The sequence below is a fragment of the Dendropsophus ebraccatus genome, chromosome 12, assembly GCF_027789765.1.
Source record: "Dendropsophus ebraccatus isolate aDenEbr1 chromosome 12, aDenEbr1.pat, whole genome shotgun sequence".
Lineage (NCBI taxonomy): Eukaryota > Metazoa > Chordata > Amphibia > Anura > Hylidae > Dendropsophus > Dendropsophus ebraccatus.
Window position 1 is genome coordinate 7,680,255 of NC_091465.1, and position 22,136 is coordinate 7,702,390.

Sequence of the window (22,136 nt, forward strand, 5' to 3'; positions counted from 1 at the left end):
TATACAGATTTGTAATTTACTTCTATTAAAAAATCTCCAGTCATCCAGTACTTATTAGCTGCTGTATGTCTTGCAGGAAGTGGTGTATTCTCCCCAGTCTGACACAGTGCTCTCTGCTGCCACCTCTGTCCATGTCAGGAACTGTCCAGAGCAGCAGCAAATCCCCATAGAAAACCTCTCCTGCTCTGGACAGTTCCTGACATGGACAGAGGTGGCAGCAGAGAGCACTGTGAGAATATGCCACTTCCTGCAGGACATACAGCAGCTGATAGGTACTGGAAGACTGGAGATTTTTAAATAGAAGTAAGTTACAAATCTGTATAACTGTCTGACACCAGTTTATTTAAAAACTTTTTTTTTTTTTTAACAGGAGTGCCCCTTCAAGGCCAAATTTTGGACGACATCAAAGTATATGTGGCATAAACCATAACTGCACATAAGTAACACTGCCCTTACACATATGATCTCCCCTGATCCCCACATGCATATGCATACTCTGTTTGACAGAGAATGGACTTTGCCACTGAGATAGACGAGTCAGCTGGTGCCAGACTCCTCTAGCAGTGTGGCAGCACCAGGATGCGATTACACAGCCAGATTATCTGACAGATTTTTGAAGCCAAAGCCAGGAATGGATTTGAAAAGAGGAGAAATCTCAGTCTTTCCTTTATGACCTGTTCTCTGTTTCTAGCTTGTTCCTAGCTTTGGCTTCAACGATCTGTCAGATAAATCTCTCTGTGTTAACACACCATTATATTTCTCTCCCCAACACCTGCTGTTCAGGAGAGTCAGAACCCCTCCATAAATATTAGATCACAGGTGTGAAACTGTTGCAAACCTACATCTCCCATAATGCCTGGACAGCCAAAGATTTAGCTCTCCAGGCATGCTGGGAGTTGTAGTTTTCCAACAGCTGGAGGGTTGGTTTATTCAACACTTGTCTGCTGTGAACGTCTAGCTAAGATGTCCAGCAAGTCACATCTGTCTATACCAGTGATTTTCAACCTTTTTTGAGCTGCGGCACACTTTTTATACTTAAAAAATCCCAGGGCACATCACCAACCAAAATGGCACAAAATGACACTAAAACAATACATATTATACATATAGTTAATAATATAGATTCTAAATGTATTTATACTCACTCAGTGTGAAACCTGGGCCTGTTTTCTTCTCCCCCCTGCTTCTCTCCTGTGCTTCTCTCCCCCCTGCTTCTCTCCTGTGCTTCTCTCCCCCCATGCTTCTCTCCACCATACTTCTCCCCCTGCTTCTCTCCTGTGCTTCTCTCCCCCATGCTTCTCTCCTGTGCTTCTCTCCACCATACTTCTCCCCCTCCCTGCTTCTCTCCACCATACTTCTCCCCCCCGCTTCTCTCCACCATACTTCTCCCCATGCTTCTCTCCTGTGCTTCTCTCCACCATACTTCTCCCCCTGCTTCTCTCCTGTGCTTCTCTCCACCATACTTCTCCCCCCTGCTTCTCTCCCCCATGCTTCTCTCCTGTGCTTCTCTCCACCATACTTCTCCCCCCTACTTCTTTCCTGTGCTTCTCTCCACCATACTTCTCCCCCCCTGCTTCTCTCCTGTGCTTCTCTCCACCATACTTCTCCCCCCTGCTTCTCTCCCCCATGCTTCTCTCCTGTGCTTCTCTCCACCATACTTCTCCCCCTGCTTCTCTCCTGTGCTTCTCTCCACCATACTTCTCCCCTGTGCTTCTCTCCACCATACTTCTCCCCCCTGCTTCTCTCCACCATACTTCTCCCCCCTGCTTCTCTCCTGTGCTTCTCTCCACCATACTTCTCCCCCCTGCTTCTCTCCTGTGCTTCTCTCCACCATACTTCTCCCCCCTGCTTCTCTCCTATGCTTCTCTCCACCATACTTCTCCCCCCTGCTCCTCTCCTGTTTCTCTCCCCCCTGCTTCTCTCCACCATATTTCTCCCCCCTGCTTCTCTCCTGTGCTTCTCTCCACCATACTTCTCCCCCCTGTTTCTCTCCTGTGCTTCTTTCCCCCATGCTTCTCTCCTGTGCTTCTCTCCACCATACTTCTCCCCATACTTCTCTCCCCCCTGCTTCTCTCCACCAAACTTCTCTCCCCCCTGCTTCTCTCCACTGTTTCTCTCCCCCATACCCAGGTTTCTCTCTCCCCTTCCTCCTCACCTCCTCCGAGATGGTCGCCGCTGCTGTCCGCCTCACCTACTGGCCGCCCGTAGGGCCCGGACGTGCTCCTTCAATCAGCGGAGACCGGGAGTGGCCGTAGAGCACACGTTGATTGGATGCGTGCATCACGGCCCGCCGCAGCGCACCACGCAACCGCCCACATTATAATCCGCCACTGATCACTGTGCATTGCCGGGGAACAAAACACAGGGGCACCATAGTTTGGGGAACTTTCCCCGCAGCACACCGACTGGTTGAAAATCACTGGTCTAGTGTATATACTATATACTAATGTAAGGCTCAGTAATGGAAGAGGAGGCATATAGTAGAGGCTGTAAGACATGTCCAGTTTACATATGTTATACACTGCCTATGCTGCAAACCTATCCATAGGGAGCGCAAAAACATAGCAGCTTTCTTCCAACAGCGCCACCCTTGGCCTCAGTCTGTTTGCGGTATTACAGCTCAGTTCCACTGCAGTAAATGGAGACAAGTTGTAATACTACACACGACCTGAGGACAAGACGTGGCGCTGTTCTGTTTCTCTCATCCCGAAGAACCCCTTTAAAGGGGTACTCAGACAAAATTCTTTTCCTTTCAAATCAACTGGCTTCAGAAAGTTATATAGATTTGTAATTTTCTTCTATTTAAAAATCTCCAGTCCTCCAGTACTTATCAGCTGCTGTATGTCCTGTAGGAAGTGGTGTATTCTCTCCAGTGCTCTCTGCTGCCACCTCTGTCCATGTCAGGAACTGTCCAGAGCAGGAGAGGCTTTCTATGGGGATTTGCTGCTGCTCTGGACAGTTCCTGACATGGACAGAGGTGGCAGCAGAGAGCACTGTGTCAGACTGTAGAAAATACACCACTTCCTGCAGCACATACAGCAGCTGATAAGTACTGGAAGACTGGAGATTTCTTTAATTGCAGTAAATTACAAATCTCTTGTACTTTTGACAGAAAGAAAGACATTTTTTTGGGTGAACAACCCCTTTAAGATTGAATTACATAAAATGGCCACTATTTACAGTACAATTTTATGTACATTTATTTTTCGTAGCCCCCAATAAGCCATTGTGCTGCCGCCCCTCCATGCCCCCCTTCCTACACACTCGTTCCCAGGAGTCAAAGCCAAAAGTGAAAATTCCGCACCATAGCGCCAAAGATTACAAGGGGTCTTTACAATCTGATTGTGGCCCCTCCGCATTCACCCCGGGTCACCGCTCTCACTATTCATTCTACAGGCCGGGCCACATGATTACAGTGTGAATTACTTTATGTCACTGCTGTAAATGTCTCCTGTGTTCCCGTCATGGTGACGAGACCACAATGTTTGTGGAGTGAGTGGGGGGGGGGGGGGAGGTGGCGGCCTACGTTGGCGCTCACAGCTATGTGAATGGGTCTCCTTGTTCAGACGTCTCAGCTTCCAGGAACCCCGAAATATCCTGACCTCTGACAGGACTAAGAACAGACCTGAGTGTTCCTGTGGTCCTGATATATATATATATATATATATATATATATATATATATAACTTCACTGTGTACAGAGACATAGACCCAGATTTACGATCTGGCGATTATATTCTGTATATAATTACCCAAACACACACCAGGTGGCGGTATAGAGGCAGGGGTCATTCATATCATTGCAGAGCTAGCAGTGAGTAAGGGGATGTGTGAGCTGTCTATGCTGTCATAGTGTCCCACACTACCCCGGCTGTCATCTGACAGCTCACAGGTGAGGAATGGCTGTCACTGGAAATATAATCAGTGGTATGAGAGATTGCAGACCCGTCACTGCAGCTTTATATAGCACAATGACTCTACATACCCGGGTGTACCCTCTAGGGCAGTGTATCTAAGCTAATGGCCCCCCTCGTTGTACATGGATATGTCAGATGGCAGCCGCATTATTGCTTATCAACAGATAGACGTCCCCATACACTTCAGTGGGAACGGCCGATTCTGTATAGCTGCATCTTTGGTTGCACGACTAAATTATTTAGTGCAACTTATCTGCGACTTGCTGTCACGCAACTTTATTAAAGGGTTAGTTCTCAAAAAAAATAAAATAATCTTCAGTCTTCCAGTACTTATCAGCTGCTGTTTGTCCTGCAGGAAGTGGTGTATTCTCTCCAGTCTGACACAGTGCTCTCTGCTGCCACCTCTGTCCATGTCAGGAACTGTCCAGAGCAGGAGAGGTTTTCTATGGGGATTTGCTCTGGACAGTTCCTGACATGGACAAAGGTGGCAGCAGAGAGCACTGTGTCAGACTGGAGAGAATACACCACTTCCTGCAGGACATACAGCAGCTGATAAGTACTGGAAGACTAGAAAGCTTTAAACAAAGGTAAATTACAAATCTATATAACTTTGTGACCCCAGTTAAGTTAAAAGAGAAAAAAATCACTGGAGTACCCCTTTAATGCATCAGCGCCTGCGATATACGTATCGGATGTATGGAATTATATTCAGGGCTAGAACTGGTTTATTATTTCCATGTGATTTTATAAAATCACCGGAGTACCACTTTAAGGGTCCTATTGGATGACCTCACCAGTTTCACATACAGGGCTATTCACATGCAGCAGATGTGTTGCAGACACTTCTGCAACTGAAAATCCCATCTATGTGAATGGAGCCCGCACACACCCTTCTGCCAGCCTCATGCCCATGAAGGTACAGTCTGTATTTACAACCAATATGTCACGTGTCAGTTGTCCCATAGAGATGGCTGACCCCCTCCTCATTACATATGGGACCATAGCTGATATATGACGTCTGACCTATAACCCACTGTGTAGATCCAGAAGAAGCAGCAGCAGATGCCAATGCTCCATACCAGTGATCCCTCCTGTCTCCTAATACGGCGATGAGGATAAATCCCTGGGTGGGGGTCACGTGTGCAGGAATGGGCTGAGTATCCGCTGGAGCGCTGCCCCCTGCAGTTAGGGACGGGTCCCCCCGGCTGATGGGCAGGGGATGCCAGCTAATACTTTCCCAGCATTATACGACTATTAGGAGCAGATGGTTACGGACGCCTCGCGCTCTCTGGAAATGATGTTGTGAACGTTTCCTAATCCCCCGTAGACTGAGAAAGCAGATATTCAGGGTGGGGTCCCTCGTCAGTGCGTCCATTTAACTCTTTCCTCCCCAGAGCGCTCAGCTTTAGACGGGGCGTCGGTTCTGTGCCGCGTTAATGGGTTAACGCCGTGTTCCCGACACTCGCTGGCAAGCTGTGCGGGGTGAACGTCTGTCTGCGGCTGGGGACACGTGTGCCTTGGCTGCGCCCACTGGGCGGACGCTCTGATGACAAAGCCGCCCTTGTAATGTAACGTGAGCAGCTGCAGTGTGGGGCTGTATAGCAGAGCCGACAACCACTCAGTGCTCAGTATCCAGGCAGAGGTTGGCACGCCACACAGCCCTCTCAGTACAGGATCAGCGCCACGCCAAGGGTCTGTCTGCTCTCGTGTACGGCCGGCGGCAGAGCTCTCACTGTATCGCAGCAGCCACAGGTCAGTATGATGGGTGTATATGGCGGCATGTGTCACTACTAACATATATCTCACCCACCAGCAGTGTCCGGCTCCATGCCCGCGTCGCATGACATAGTCTTCATCTATAGTTTGCATCTAAAGCTGTTGTAGAACTACAATTCCCAGCATCCTATTCTAGAGAACACATGGGTAAATGCACGCTCACTCATTACTTGGAAGATGCTATTAAGTCATATGTAAGTCTTTAAAGTTGTGTAGAATACCTCCTTGAAAAATAAATATTAAAGGGGTACTCCGGTGTTTTTTTTTTTTCTTTCAAATCCACTTGTTTCAGAAAGTTATACAGATTTGTAATTTACTTCTATTTATAAATCTCCAGTCTTCCACTACTTATCAGCTGCTGTATGTCCTGTAGGAAGTTTCCAGTCTGAAACAGTGCTCTCTGCTGCCACCTATTTAAGACTGGAAATAACACACCACTTCCTGCAGGACATACAGCAGCTGATAAGTACCCAGACTTGAGACTTTTAAACAGAAATAAATTACAAATCTATATAACTTTCTGAACCCAGTTGAGTTAAAAAAAAATAATAAAATCACTGGAGTACCCCTTTATTTTGTCAGCATCTGCGATAGACGTATGGGGTGTATGTAATTATATTTAGGGCTAGAACTGGTTTATTATTTCCATGTGTTTTATATGGCTGCAGCAGGGATGTAGAATTCCCATAGAATATAATGGGAGGAACGGACGCTGGTTACGGGTTCGCCTGACGCTGGTTAAAAATAGTGAAATTGCAAATTGTGAGAAAAGTCTATACTAATCTGTGGTCAGTATATAGAATAAAGCAGCTGTGAAAGGTTGGGGGTCACCAGGCTGGAAGCCGCACCTGTTAGGGGTCTCTTGACCCTCATTTGTCAAGTCTGGACGTCCGATGTCACGTTAACAGGGTCAATGCAAAAGGCCGAGCACTGATTGTTCCCTCTGTAACTTCTATCGACGTCCGCTGTAATTAACTATAAGAGACCTATTTAATATAATAGACCTCCTCTTATCCTCTCTGGCTGTAAGATCGGCCGTACGGACCAGACACACATCTGCTCAATGCTCAGCTAGTCAGTCCTCACATACACATGCATGCTTAGTCAGTCAGTCCTCACATACACATGCGTGCTCAGTCAGTCAGTCCTCACATACACATGCATGCTCAGTTAGTCAGTCCTCACATACACATGCGTGCTCAGTTAGTCAGTCCTCACATACACATGCGTGCTCAGTCAGTCCTCACATACACATGCGTGCTCAGTCAGTCCTCACATACACATGCGTGCTCAGTTAGTCAGTCCTCACATACACATGCGTGCTCAGTTAGTCAGTCCTCACATACACATGCGTGCTCAGTCAGTCCTCACATACACATGCGTGCTCAGCTAGTCAGTCCTCACATACACATGCGTGCTCAGTTAGTCAGTCCTCACATACACATGCGTGCTCAGTCAGTCCTCACATACACATGCGTGCTCAGTCAGTCCTCACATACACATGCGTGCTCAGTCAGTCCTCACATACACATGCGTGCTCAGTCAGTCCTCACATACACATGCGTGCTCAGTCAGTCCTCACATACACATGCGTGCTCAGTCAGTCCTCACATACACATGCGTGCTCAGTTAGTCAGTCCTCACATACACATGCGTGCTCAGTTAGTCAGTCCTCACATACACATGCGTGCTCAGTCAGTCCTCACATACACATGCGTGCTCAGTTAGTCAGTCCTCACATACACATGCGTGCTCAGTTAGTCAGTTCTCACATACACATGCATGCTTAGTTAGTCAGTCCTCACATACACATGCATGCTCAGCTAGTCAGTCCTCACATACACATGCGTGCTCAGTTAGTCAGTTCTCACATACACATGCGTGCTCAGCTAGTCAGTCCTCACATACACATGCGTGCTCAGTTAGTCAGTCCTCACATACACATGCGTGCTCAGTCAGTCCTCACATACACATGCGTGCTCAGTCAGTCCTCACATACACATGCGTGCTCAGCTAGTCAGTCCTCACATACACATGCGTGCTCAGCTAGTCAGTCCTCACATACACATGCGTGCTCAGTCAGTCCTCACATACACATGCGTGCTCAGTCAGTCTTCACATACACATGCGTGCTCAGTCAGTCAGTCCTCACATACACATGCATGCTCAGTTAGTCAGTCCTCACATACACATGCGTGCTCAGTCAGTCCTCACATACACATGCGTGCTCAGTTAGTCAGTCCTCACATACACATGCGTGCTCAGTCAGTCTTCACATACACATGCGTGCTCAGTCAGTCAGTCCTCACATACACATGCGTGCTCAGTCAGTCCTCACATACACATGCGTGCTCAGTTAGTCAGTCCTCACATACACATGCATGCTCAGTAAGTCAGTCCTCACATACACATGCGTGCTCAGTCAGTCAGTCCTCACATACACATGCGTGCTCAGTTAGTCAGTCCTCACATACACATGCGTGCTCAGTCAGTCCTCACATACACATGCGTGCTCAGCTAGTCAGTCCTCACATACACATGCGTGCTCAGTTAGTCAGTCCTCACATACACATGCGTGCTCAGCTAGTCAGTCCTCACATACACATGCGTGCTCAGTTAGTCAGTCCTCACATACACATGCGTGCTCAGTTAGTCAGTCCTCACATACACATGCGTGCTCAGTTAGTCAGTCCTCACATACACATGCGTGCTCAGTTAGTCAGTCCTCACATACACATGCGTGCTCAGTTAGTCAGTCCTCACATACACATGCGTGCTCAGTTAGTCAGTCCTCACATACACATGCGTGCTCAGTTAGTCAGTCCTCACATACACATGCGTGCTCAGTTAGTCAGTCTTCACATACACATGCGTGCTCAGCTAGTCAGTCCTCACATACACATGCGTGCTCAGCTAGTCAGTCCTCACATACACATGCGTGCTCAGTTAGTCAGTCCTCACATACACATGCGTGCTCAGTCAGTCAGTCCTCACATACACATGCGTGCTCAGTCAGTCAGTCCTCACATACACATGCGTGCTCAGTTAGTCAGTCCTCACATACACATGCGTGCTGTTAGTCAGTCCTCACATACACATGCGTGCTCAGTCAGTCAGTCCTCACATACACATGCGTGCTTAGTTAGTCAGTCCTCACATACACAGACATGCGTGCTCAGTCAGTCAGTCCCCACATACACATGCGTGCTCAGCTAGTCAGTCCTCACATACACATGCGTGCTCAGTCAGTCAGTCCTCACATACACATGCGTGCTCAGCTAGTCAGTCCTCACATACACATGCGTGCTCAGCTAGTCAGTCCTCACATACACATGCGTGCTCAGTCAGTCAGTCCTCACATACACATGCGTGCTCAGCTAGTGAGTCCTCACATACACATGCGTGCTCAGTTTTGCCGAGTGTGCGTGAGAGAGAAAGCTGCTGCCAGACACTTCCGGCGGACAGTTATCTCTCTAACAACTAAACCATCCACAATTGTAATCCAGCCGCCTGATCGTTCTTTAGTCGCCATCTTTTGGGGGTTGGGAGGCCCCCATATACATTAGATGGTCAGCTGGTTCTGTTATAATGGAAGGACTCGGCTCCAGTGTAATGTGCATGGCTAGTTTTACCATGACATGGAGCCCCCCGTTCTCCTGACAGGCCCGGACCCCCACCTGTTCCTGTCATCTGTCGCTGTGGCGTCCCACAATCTGTTATGAGCAACAGAACAAATGTTCATCAGTCACAAGCAGATGGCGCACATGACGGATCCGTTTAATTGCGTAACCGTAAAATCCGTCTGCAATGCGATTTATCTGCAGTTTCTCAAATTGCACGATGGAAGAATTCAGCTCAGGGTCCGGATTAGCCAAACCTATTAGACACGCTGTTATGTAGCGGGGGTACATGTACTGCCCCCCATATACACCGGCTAAGGGGCAACCAGATTCTGGCTTACGTTTTTTCAGGCAAATTGCAAAAACAGCCGTGATTTATACAAAACATACGTTGTGTGAACGTGGCCTTACATTGTACCCAGTTTGTACATAAAATCATGTATAGATACGCTGTATTCTTCTGATATATATTTATATGCTATGATACACTGGGGTCATATATAAACACTATACATAGAGGTAGGATATTTCCCATAGCAACCAATCAAATTCCAGCTTACTTTTTTTTTAGCCAACTTAGAAAGTGAAAGCTGTGATCTGATTGGTTGCCATGGACTCCTGTTCGACGTTTCTACATCACCTATATGTAGGTTTATGCTGTATTATGGTGTTTATATAATGTATTGTATATAGCGGTATGTATTAACAGAAACTATAAGAGCTAAGGTGTTGCTAATAGCAACCATACTCCAGCTTACGTTTTACTCATTTTACACAATTTGCCTATAAGAAGCATCACATTGCTTTTATATTATATGTGGATTTATGCTGTATTATGGTATATCTAGCTATAGTATATTGGGGACATGTATATGTTCAAAATTAAGGTGTTGCCCATAGCAACCAATCAGATTCCAGCTTGCTTGTTACTGGGACAGGTTGAAAACTGAAAGCTGTTATCTTATTGCTCGTCGTGCTGCACTTGGCAGCCAATCGGATTCCAGCCTTCCTTGTGCTAACAAAGAAGCCGCTTGGTGATTGGTTGCCATGGGCAACGTCAGCATAATGGCGGCCACCCATGTGAGGTGATTCCAGTCTCATGCTCTTTCTCTCTCATTCTCTGCAGATGATCCGGCGCTGACCATGGACAGGTCGCTGCTCTCCTCTTCCTCTCCCCCGGGCTCTCCAGAGTCCTCGCTTCCCTTTTTCGACTCTTCTCACGCCCTGCACCTTCTCCGCGGCATCAATGAGCTCCGAACGGAGGAGAAGTTCTTCGACATGACACTGAGCGCCGGCGGCCAGGACTTCCCCTGTCACCGCACGGTCCTCGCTGCCGCCAGCACTTACTTCCGGGCCATGTTTGCCGGGAGGCTGAAGGAGAGCCAGGCCGAGCGGGTGGAGCTGCACCACATCACCGGGCCGATCCTAGGCCTGCTGCTGGATTTCTGCTACACTGGGAGGGTGACGGTGACCCGGGAGAATGTGGAGCCGCTGTTACAGGCCGCCGACCTCCTGCAGTTCCCGTCAGTAAAAGACGCATGCTGTGCATACCTGGAGCAACAATTGGATGTCTCTAACTGCCTGGAGATCCAGGACTTTGCCGAGGCCTACGCCTGCCGCAGCCTGGCCGAGAGTACCAAGCGCTTCATTCTGGCGCACATGGCCCAATTGGCACAAGCCAGGGAGCTGGAGCGGTTGCCATGGCAACGGATGCTGGAGTACATCATGGACGACCGGCTGTGTGTGGACAAGGAGGAGACAGCCTATCAGATGATCCTGCGCTGGGTCCGCGCTGACCTGCCCCATAGACAGCACCGCTGGCCTGAGCTCTTCCAGCATGTCCGCCTGCCCTTCATACGCCGCTTCTACCTGCTGGCCCACGTAGAGAGCGACCCCCTGGTCTATTACAGCCCCTCCTGTCTGCGGCTCATTGGGGAGGCCAGAGCCTTCCAGTCTAGCGAGTATGACCGCCACGACCTGCCATGCGAGCGGATGAGGCCTCGGCCGTCCACCGGCCTGGCGGAGATATTGGTGGTGGTTGGCGGCTGCGACCAGGACTGTGATGAGCTGGTGACCGTGGACTGTTATAACCCCCACACAGGCCAGTGGAGATACCTGGCGGAGTTCCCAGAACACCTGGGGGGCGGCTACAGCATCACCGCGCTGGGCAATGACATATATGTCACAGGTGAGATGCCCCACTATCATGGAGCCATCAGGATATGGTGACCATGACTAAGCCCCACACTAGACAACCACAACTCAGCTTGCGTCTGTGCATGCCGATAGATGTAGATGTGCACAAGTTGGAAACTAATGCTTTAAACCAGGGATGGGAACTTTGGCAAAGCTTTGGCTGTCCAGGCATGATGGGAATTGTAGTTTTGCAACAGCTGCAGGGCCGAAGGTTCCCATCCCCGCTTTGACCCACCGTGTCAGATTTGTGGTCCTCGAGCTGTTGTGAAATTACGATTTCCATCTAGACCACCAAAGGCATGAAGGTCCAGGCATGATGGGAACTGTAGTTTTGTAACTGCTGGAGGGCCGCAGGTTTGGCACCTATCCTGTTAACCAGGTATGTTCTATAAAATACTGCCACCCAGTGCACCATGGTTACTGTGTGCTGATATACAACACCATTTTGTTTTCTGTTCTGTGGAAGAATTTTTGGTAATGGAATCTAATTCAATATGTTCAATTGTTCCATTTTGTTAGAAGCAGAGAGCTGCATTCCATTCATTACACAGACCTTGTGTAGGAATCCACGAGAAAAATGTGTGTGTATATATTATACACTGTTCATACACTTCCCTAAAACCATTGCTTTTTAGGGAGAATTGTCTGTAATAGGCTGGCTTCACACAGTTATTTGGTTGTTTTTTTTTGAAAGTTGCCATTGCAGTTCTTGAGCCAAAGCCAGCAATGGATGCGGCAGGTAGGAGACATATAAAAGCTTCCTTTATTTTAACCATTACTTTAAAGGGGTAGTTTAGATTTGTAATATACTTCTATTAAAAAATCTCAAGTCTTCCAGTACTTATCAACTGCTGTATGTCCTACAGGAAGTGGTGTATTCTCTCCAGTCTGACACAGTGCTCTCTGCTGCCACCTCTGTCCATGTCAGGAACTGTCCAGAGCAGCAGCAAATCCACATAGAAAACCTCTCCTGCTCTGGACAGTTCCTGACATGGACAGAGGTGGCAGCAGAGAGCACTGTGTCAGACTGGAGAGAATACACCACTTCCTGCAGGACATACAGCAGCTGATAAATACTGGAAGATTTGAGATTTTTGATAGAATTAAATTACAAATCTCTGTCACTTTCTGACAGCATCTAATTTGAAAGAAATGACATTTTGGTGAACAGCCCCTTTAAATCCACTTCCAGTTTTGGCTCAAAAATTGCAATGGCAGTTAAAAAACAAAACAAAAAACAACAAAAAACAAAACTGCCTTATGTGAAACCAGCAATAAGGCACATAGTGAGACTACAGCTCTGTACTACTCTGCTGTGGGCTCACTCACTGCACGCTCATATGAACTGAGCACGCATGTATTCTGGATGGGGAGAAAGCTCCTGCACAAAAAAATAAAACAAGATGATCAGGCAGTTGAAATTCACCATGTCTGATCTTTGGACCTTCTCTCCGGTGACATCTGCTGTTACTAGGGGAGCCAGGGTGAATTCTGTCAGTGCATATCTAATGTGTACGGCCAATGTGTCTAGGCAAGGAGACCATTGCTGAGGGAGCTGTATGGCACCCAGTGAGTTTTGTGTCAAATAATAGAATCCCAGCACAAAACTAGTAGCGGTCATGTATCACGCCTCTCTCTGCCTGATCCAGAGATGTCAAAGTCACGGCCCTCAAGCTGTGGCCAGACTAGTGACACCCTGATCCCCTGGATCCCTCCGTCTCCGGGATGTTTTGCACCTTCCTCTCTGCACTTCATCATCTGACAAGTTCCAGCATCTTCCGTGCGTTGGCTGGGATCCATGTTGGGGTAGATGGGTTCCCGCTCCGCACACATCCTTAGCCAGCTCCCAGGTCACGCGCCGCTGTATTAATAGCCCAGAAGTCCTAAACTACTGAATAAACAGCCTGAAGCAGATGGAAATACATCACACATCTGCAGCTATTATGGATCATAATATAACTTGTACATATATACTTCTGTAGCTTTGTTGGGTCCCTGCCTGGCTGCCATAGAAATCCATCAGCATTGCAGCGGGCGAATGGGGTCACAAAGATACCACAGTTACACCTATCCTGACCACGGCGACATGCTATCAGTTCTATGTTCTAGCTGACACTTGTTGCAGATGGTACTGTATACCTCCCTCTGTAATTCTTTCCTTATACTGTATATGTTCCTACTCTGCAGTAAGGCCCCCCATACTGTATACCTTCCTCCCCCCAATGTAGTTGTTCCCCCATGCTGTATACCACCCTCCCCCCTCTGTAGTTCTTCCCCATACTGCATACACCCCCCTGTAAAGATAGTCCCCATACTGTATATGCCCCCCTCTGCAGGTAGTCCCCATACTGTATATGCCCCCCCCCCTCTGCAGGTAGTCCCCATATTGTATATGCCCCCCCCCCCTCTGCAGGTAGTCCCCATACTGTATAAATCCCCTTGTAGTTGCCCACATACCCTCTGCCCCCGCCATATACAGTGTCCCCTCCTGCCTCCCGTGCAGCAGGTGGGAGCGGAGCATAACAAGTCTGGCCCTGTTTGGCTGATGCTCAGCACCCAGTGTCAGGGATCTGGTCAGCTGACTGTAACTAGGACTTATATATGAGGTATGGCGTATATGTGGAGTAGGGCTTATATATGGAGTAGGGTGTATATATGGAGTAGGGTGTTAAATGGAGAAGGGCGTATATATGGAGTAGGGTGTATATATGAGGTATGGCGTATATGTGGAGTAGGGCGTATATATGGGATAGGGCTTATATATGGAGTAGGGTGTATATATGGAGTAGGGTGTATATATGGAGAAGGGCTCATATATGGAGTAGGGTGTATATATGGAATAGGGCTTATATATGGAGTAGGGCGTATACATGGAGTGGGGCGTATTTATGGAGTGGGGCGTATTTATGGAGTGGGGCATATTTATGGAGTGGGGCGTATTTATGGAGTGGGGCGTATTTATGGAGTGGGGCGTATTTATGGAGTGGGGCGTATACATGGAGTATGGCCTATACATGGAGAAGGGCTTTTATATGGAGTAGGGCGTATATATGGAGTAGGGCTTATATATGGAGTAGGGCGTATATATGGAGTAGGGCGTATATATGGAGTAGGGCTTATATATGGAGTAGGGCGTATATATGGAGTAGGGCTTATATATGGAGTATGGTGTGTATATATGGAGTAGGGTGTATATATGGAGTAGGGCTTATATATGGGGTAGGGCGTATATATGGAGTAGGGCGTATATATGGAGTAGGGCGTATATATGGAGTAGGGTGTATATATGGAGTGGGGCTTATACAGTACATGGAGTAGGGCTTATATATGGAGTGGGGCTTATATATGGAGTAGGGCTTATACATGGAGTAGGGCGTATATATGGGGTAGGGCTTATACATGGAGTAGGGTGTATATATGGAGTACGGCTTATAGCTTACGTGAGGACACATGGGATCAGTATATATCCTACAGAGGATTCAGAGATCGGGTCCTGGAGCAGACAGGTTATGGCTCCAGCCATGTGTGGACTGACAGAACCCGCGTGCCCCCGCTATAGGTCACCTGTTACCACCAGTAAGGACAGCAGACTGTATGGGGGGTTGGGCACTCTTGTGTATTCTTGTCTCTTGTACTGGAGGGATATATTATGTGACTAGTGGTCCCGGGGTGGTGCTCAGAGCCCTGCGGCTAGATCTGCCTCGTGAGCTGTGGTTGTCCCCCCAACCAGGTCTATTTATAACAATATGACTTGTAGAAAGTGACGTGAGTCCCCGGAGACTGGGAGCAGCAGGTGCAGCCACCCGCAGGATACATATGGCTCCCTCATAAACACCACATACATAGGGAGGTGCCAGGGCTCCGCCGCAGTCACAATCCGCAGCGTGTCCGCCCTGCTGCACATCTATTCTCTCTGCCAATACGCGGGTATGTTCACACACACACACACACACGACTGGTATGTTCACACAAGCTTCAAATGTGCACCATCAAATCTGCTGCAGCCTTCCAGTACTTATCAGCTGATGTATGTCCTGCAGGAAGTGGTGTATTCTCTCCAGTCTGACACAGTGCTCTCTGCTGCCACCTCTGTCCATGCCAGGAACTATCTGAGGTTTTCTAAGGGGATTTGCTGCTGCTCTGGACAGTTCCTGACATGGACAGAGGTGGCAGCAGAGAGCACTGTGTCAGACTGGAAAGAATGCACCACTTCCTGCATGACATACAGCAGCTGATAAGTACTGGAAGACAGGAGATTTTTAAATAGAAGTAAATTACAAATCTATATAACTTCCTTAAATTGATTTGTAAGAAAACATTTTTTGCCAGATTATCCATTTAAAGTAACGTGTGCAGATTATACACAAACTCCATTTTAATGCCCAACAAATCATGGACTGGACAGTTGTTTGGCCGTCCTGACATGACGCTGTGCCTGGTATCTATCGCTGAGTCTTCTGTGCATGTGAGCGGGTGTATACATTATATATTTATGAGCCGGTGTACACATTATATATTTATGAGCCAGTTATCCTGTCACCTGAGGTCTGACGTCTGGGTAGATCAGGCTGGTCGGTGTGTTATCGGGGCGATCCTCTTACATCTCACAGATCAGATCATCTGCGCACCAACAAAGAGTTGATCTTACATGAGAACCCATTTTCCAGGAGCTGATGTTTCTATGGGCACTGATGGAACAGACTATAGGCTGCCGGGGGCTCTGCAGATTATAGGCTGCCGGGGGCTCTGCAGATTATAGGCTTCCGGGGGCTCTGCAGATTATAGGATGCCGGGGGCTCTGCAGATTATAGGCTGCCCGAGGCTCGGCAGATTATAGGCTGCCGGGGGCTCTGCAGACTATAGGCTGCCGAGGGCTCTGCAGACTATAGGCTGCCGGGGGCTCTGCAGATTATAGGCTGCCGGGGGCTCTGCAGACTATAGGCTACCAGGGGCTCTGCAGACTATAGGCTACCGGGGGCTCTGCAGATTATAGGCTGCCCGAGGCTCTGCAGATTATAGGCTGCCAAGGGCTCTGCAGATTAAAGGCTGCTGCAGGCCTGTCGCCCTCATGGACACTGCATCCTCCTGATAGAGAACAGTCTCTGGCTAACTCTGTTTTTTCCTTTTTTTCAGGAGGGTCTGACGGCTCGAGGCTTTATGACTGTGTCTGGAGATACAACTCCAGTGTGAATGAATGGACAGAGGTGTCCCCAATGCTGAAGGCGCGGGAGTACCACAGCTCTACAGTCCTGAAGGGTCTTCTCTACGTCATTGCCTCCGACAGCACCGAGCGCTATGACCACACCATTGATTCTTGGGAGTCCTTACGGCCCATGTTACACCCTATGGATAACTGCTCCACCACCTCCTGCCGGGGCAGACTCTATGCTATCGGATCACTCGAAGGCAAGGAGACTATGGTCATGCAGTGCTATGACCCAGAAACTGACCTGTGGTCACTGGTGAACTGTGGACGTCTGCCCCCATGGTCCTTTGCACCAAAGACTGTGACACTAAATGGATTCATTTATTTTGTCAGGTAAGTGGCCAGTATACTATTTAATGTAGCCCAGCCTCTTGTTCTCAATGTATAGTAAATATCTCCATGAACATACTCAGCTCCACCTAGTGGTTAGATTGCACAGCAATAAGCACGTCCACCTGATGAGCCCAGGCTAGAGGACGCACATGCTCAGTCACTCTCCGGTTCCTGTATAATGATCCTCTGGTCACTGCAGGGTAACCCAGTGATGTAGCAGTCAGTGTAGCACAGCCTCCTGTTGTCACTCTCTCTTTTATGCCCTCAAATTTACATTTATACTGGCCAGTGAGTGGTCTGCGTGGCCACTTAGGGGGTTCCAGTGAATCTGAACTATTTTATCCAGATACAACAAATTAACCATGTGGCTGTACATTCACTCATCTCTATTTATCGCTTATTAATGGGCCGACGGCAATGATCTGTCAGGGAGAGGAGGAGATCTCTATTTTGTATACAGTGTATAGCGGGATTTTACTGTAAACTGTGGGAATGAGAATTCCTGCTCGGATGATATCATCAGCCCACAGGTCATCTATTCGGGAAGAAGCTGTAAATCTTTCCTCCATGGTCTTATGTATTTATCATAGACTTGGCTGAAAGTTCCTTGTTACATCATAAATCACCAGAATCTCTGTCCCCTATTACCACTCTGTATACCAGGAGTCCACGGAGAACCGCCCGGACTGTATACAGGGAGTCCATGGGGGACCGCCCAGACTGTATACAGAGAGTCCACGGAGAACTGCCCAGACTGTATACAGGGAGTCCATGGGGGACCGATTAGACTGTATACAGGGAGGCCACAGAGAACCGCTCAGACTGTATACACAGAGAGTCCACAGAGAACCGCTTAGACTGTATACAGGGAGTCCACGGGGGACCGCTCAGACTGTATACAGGGAGTCCACAGAGAACCATATAGAGTCTCCATGGAGAACAGCTCAGACTGTATACGGGTCCACAGAGAACCGTATACAGAGAGTTCAGGAAGAACCGCTCAGACTGTATACAGGGAGTCCACTGGGGACCGCTCAGACTATATTCAGGGAGTCCACAGAGAACTGCTCAGACTGTATACAGGGAGTCCACGGGGGACCGCTCAGACTATATTCAGGGAGTCCACGGAGAACCGCTCAGACTATATACAGGGAATCCACGGAGAACCGCTCAGACTATATACAGGGAATCCACGGAGAACCGCTCAGACTATATTCAGGGAGTCTACAGAGAACTGCTCAGACTGTATACAGGGAGTCCACGGGGGACCGCTCAGACTGTATACAGGGAGTCCACGGAGGACCGCTCAGACTGTATACAGGGAGTCCACGGGGGACCGCTCAGACTGTATACAGGGAGTCCACGGGGTACCGCTCAGACTATATACAGGGAGTCCACAGAGAACCGCTCAGACTGTATACAGGGAGTCCACGGGGGACCGCTCAGACTGTATACAGGGAGTCCACAGAGAACCGCTCAGACTGTATACAGGGAGTCCACGGGGGACCGCTCAGACTGTATACAGGGAGTCCACGGAGAACCGCTCAGACTGTATACAGGGAATCCACGGAGAACCGCTCAGACTATATACAGGGAGTCTACAGAGAACTGCTCAGACTGTATACAGGGAGTCCACGGGGGACCGCTCAGACTGCATACAGGTAGTCCATGGGGGACCGCTCAGACTGTATACAGGGAGTCCACGGGGGACCGCTCAGACTGTATACAGGGAGTCCACGAACCATATACAGAGTCTCCATGGAGAACAGCTCAGACTGTATACAGGTCCATAGAGAACCGTATACAGAGAGTTCAGGAAGAACCGCTCAAGACTGTATACAGGGAGTCCACGGAGAACCGCTCAGACTGTATATAGTTGGTCTACAGGAACAGCTCAGACTATATACCAGGAATCCATGGAGAACAGCTCAGACTATATACCAGGATGGAGAACAGCTCAGACTGTATACCAGGAGTCCATGGAGAACCGCTTAGACTATATACCAGGAGTCCATGGAGAACCGCTCAGATTGTATATAGTTGGTCTACGGAGAACAGCTCAGACTATATACCAGGAATCCATGGAGAACAGCTCAGACTGTATACCAGGAGGCCGCCACGAAGAACAGCTCAGACTGTATACCAGGAGGCTATGAAGAACCGATCAGACTGTATATAGTCGGTCTATGGAGAACAGCTCAGACTGTATACCAGAAGTCCATGGAGAACCGCTCAGACTGTATACCAGGAGGCCGTGGAGAGCCGCTCACTGTATACAGGGAGTCCGCGGATATTCCTGATCTGGGGACAGGTGGCGGCTTCAGGGATCTGCTCACAGCCTATCTGGGTCTTAAATGAACTTCTAGGTGGCAGCCTATAGGGGGCAGTAGAAGGTTTTTTTTTTTTTCCTTCTCATCTAATGAACCTTGTCTGTAAGACTCCATACACCCGATGGATCTCCTTCAGTCAGAAGAACTTCTAACCTTCAAGAGTCGTAGAGAAGACCCTGGCCTGGCAATAGACATGGTGACAGAAAACGCCTCAGATTGCTGGTCAGGGATTCAAGGGGGTTGCAGGAAATCCTCATACTGTATAGTGTAGAGGAAAATTATCCATTGCAAAAAAAAAAAAAAAACTAACCTGATGGTAAAACTGGATGTAACACTGGTAATGGTGATGCTGTGTCAGCGTGATAATGGTGATGCTGTGTCAGCGTGATAATGGTGATGCTGTGTCAGCGTGATTCTCGCCTGCAATAACAAATGAAGTTTACTGAAGTGAAGCCACAAAACACTGAAGGGAACTTTCTGCCCCCCCTCCCTCGACCAGGGGTGATTCCTTTGCCGAGTAGTCCCGGTGCTTCTCCTCTATGACTCTCCGCCAGCAGCGCACTCTTCCTGTCCTATACGTCTCCTGTTTGGACAGATCTCGAGTATAAATATAGCCGCCCGTAGGAGCCGAAACCTCATCTTGGCAGCACCGTTCTCCTGTACAAGAACATAGCGTTCCCTAAAAAGCCCAGAACATAAACAGCGCCGAATGGGACAATTCCACTGCCTGTAGTGTCTGGAGGTCCTCCGAGGTGTCCGTCCTGCCGGGATACATCACATGCTTCACTTTTCTTGTCTCCCCTGTCTTAAGACGACAGCTGCTGATCCTCCGCCAGTAACAGCTAATGCCGTCACCTGCCGCTGCCGCTCTCCTATAATAAACCAAGGCAAATATCCGCAGGATCGGGTTCCTGCCCCCGCCGGAGAACATCCCAATGTGTTTTGCGCTCGTTTGCTGGTTACAATTCCAGAAGTGACGTTATTCTTCTAGTGTTTATGTGCCGCCATATTCTCAATGCTTTATGACATCACTATCATTGCTTTTATGTGCCCTATAACCCAGGCAGCCTATGGGGGTTGTGCTACTGTTAGCAGTTGTATTCATTGTGCAGATTGGGAAATATATTTGCCATTTAAAAAAAAATCCACTTAAGACTTTATACATTTATACTATGGCGCCACCTGGTGGTCAGATTGTACAGCGATATGCATGTCCACCTGATGAGGCTGAAGGACACACATGCTCAGTCACTCACACCACTGCCAGGTGCCTGGATAATGATCCTCTGGTCACGGCAGGGCGACCAATAGAAGTAGCTTTCTGCCTGGATAGGAGGATCAGCCATAGCTCTGCAATGCTGAAAAGCGAGCACAGGTTCATTTTCAGTGCTATAATCGCCTTGGTACAATTACATAGTTGTAGTCTGCAGGGGAACATACTGCCAGAGGTGGAGGGAAACTGATGATAAATCTACAGGGGACTGTAAGACCTCCAGAGACAGAATATATATTTCTGTGAATATTTGTATTTGGGTTCGTACCTATATACTATGAACGATGAGCGTTTACACTGAAAGACAATGATTTTGAGGTCAGCTCACAAAGATGCGATCGACATACGAACGATTTTTCGCTTGTAGTTTGATCATTGCCATGTCTATACCAAAAGATGATCACTTAAATTCGAATGCTTTGATGATTTCTTGCACAATAATAATCGGCCTGTGTAAAAGGCCCTTAAGGGAAGATTATTGTGCGAATTATCGTAATATTATTCGAATTTAAAACGCTAATCAAATGGCAACAATCAAATGACCAATGAGAAATCGTTCATGTCTCATTTGGTGCTGACATCAGAATAATCGTTAATCGTTCGCTGTAATTCCGCCATCGTTCCCTAATCGTTCAGTGTAATTCCACATCGTTCCTTCATTTCCTGGGATCAGATGGAGGAAACAATAACGATAGTAACGATTGCTCAGTGTAATATGAACGATTTCAGGTTAACTATAAACAATCTCGTTATTGATCGTTAAAAATCGCTCCGTGTAATAGGGTCTTATACTGATTGGGGATTATATACACATCCGCCAGAGGTGGAATACACTAATAGTGACGGCCACTAGCCCAGACTATCCACAGCAGCCAATCACAGCTCAGCTTTCTTATTAGCAGAGCTGGTTAAAATATGGAGTCTAATCTGTGATTGGTCCCTCATGCTTAATTTAAGCCTCAGGTGGCAGCGGTGGCGTCTGTCAGCTCCCCGGAGGAGTCAGGACTGACTGGCAGCTAACAGCTATTGAATGGCTATGGCCTTTGGGTATTTGTAGATGACGGTGCCGCCCCTAGCCGGCTGATCGGTTACTGGAGGCTAAGGACACTATTGCTCACATTGCATTATATTTGCATCTTAGTCGTTTCTCTAATGTCTTCTGACCTATTTCTTTCCTTTGATGCAGAGATGATTCAGCAGAAGTGGATGTGTACAGTCCGCTGGAGAATGAATGGAATAAGATCCCTCCCATGAAGCAGGTGACGTTTTACATGTAATATAGGAGGGAGGTTATAGTATTGGCGGTGGTTACATCTGCATTGTGGCAGCAATAAGTCATTGGGGTCTGGCGGCATTATTGGTATCCGTCAGGCCATAGTTCCTGGCATTGCTCCATACACTTTAAAGGGAATGTGTGAGCTGAATTTTCTTTTACCGATTAGAATTAGATACTAAAACTTGTTTTATTTTAATCTGTTTCTATTT

At 48.1% G+C, this 22,136-nt stretch overlaps 1 protein-coding gene across 3 annotated transcripts in view; it reads left to right on the forward strand.

Moving 5' to 3' along the window:
- The window catches only part of KLHL21 (kelch like family member 21), a 35,545-nt gene that overhangs the window by 10,600 nt on the left and 2,809 nt on the right, over positions 1-22,136 (forward strand). For 2 of the 3 annotated variants that reach the window (XM_069949040.1, XM_069949038.1), the window contains exons 2-4: positions 10,440-11,501; positions 16,643-17,048; positions 21,838-21,910. In XM_069949040.1, coding sequence (XP_069805141.1) covers positions 10,457-11,501; positions 16,643-17,048; positions 21,838-21,910 — 1,524 coding nt within the window. In that variant the 5' untranslated portion in view covers positions 10,440-10,456. Of the gene's footprint in view, positions 1-5,584; positions 5,670-10,439; positions 11,502-16,642; positions 17,049-21,837; positions 21,911-22,136 lie in introns of those variants that run through there. The other variant, XM_069949039.1, reaches the window with a different exon arrangement.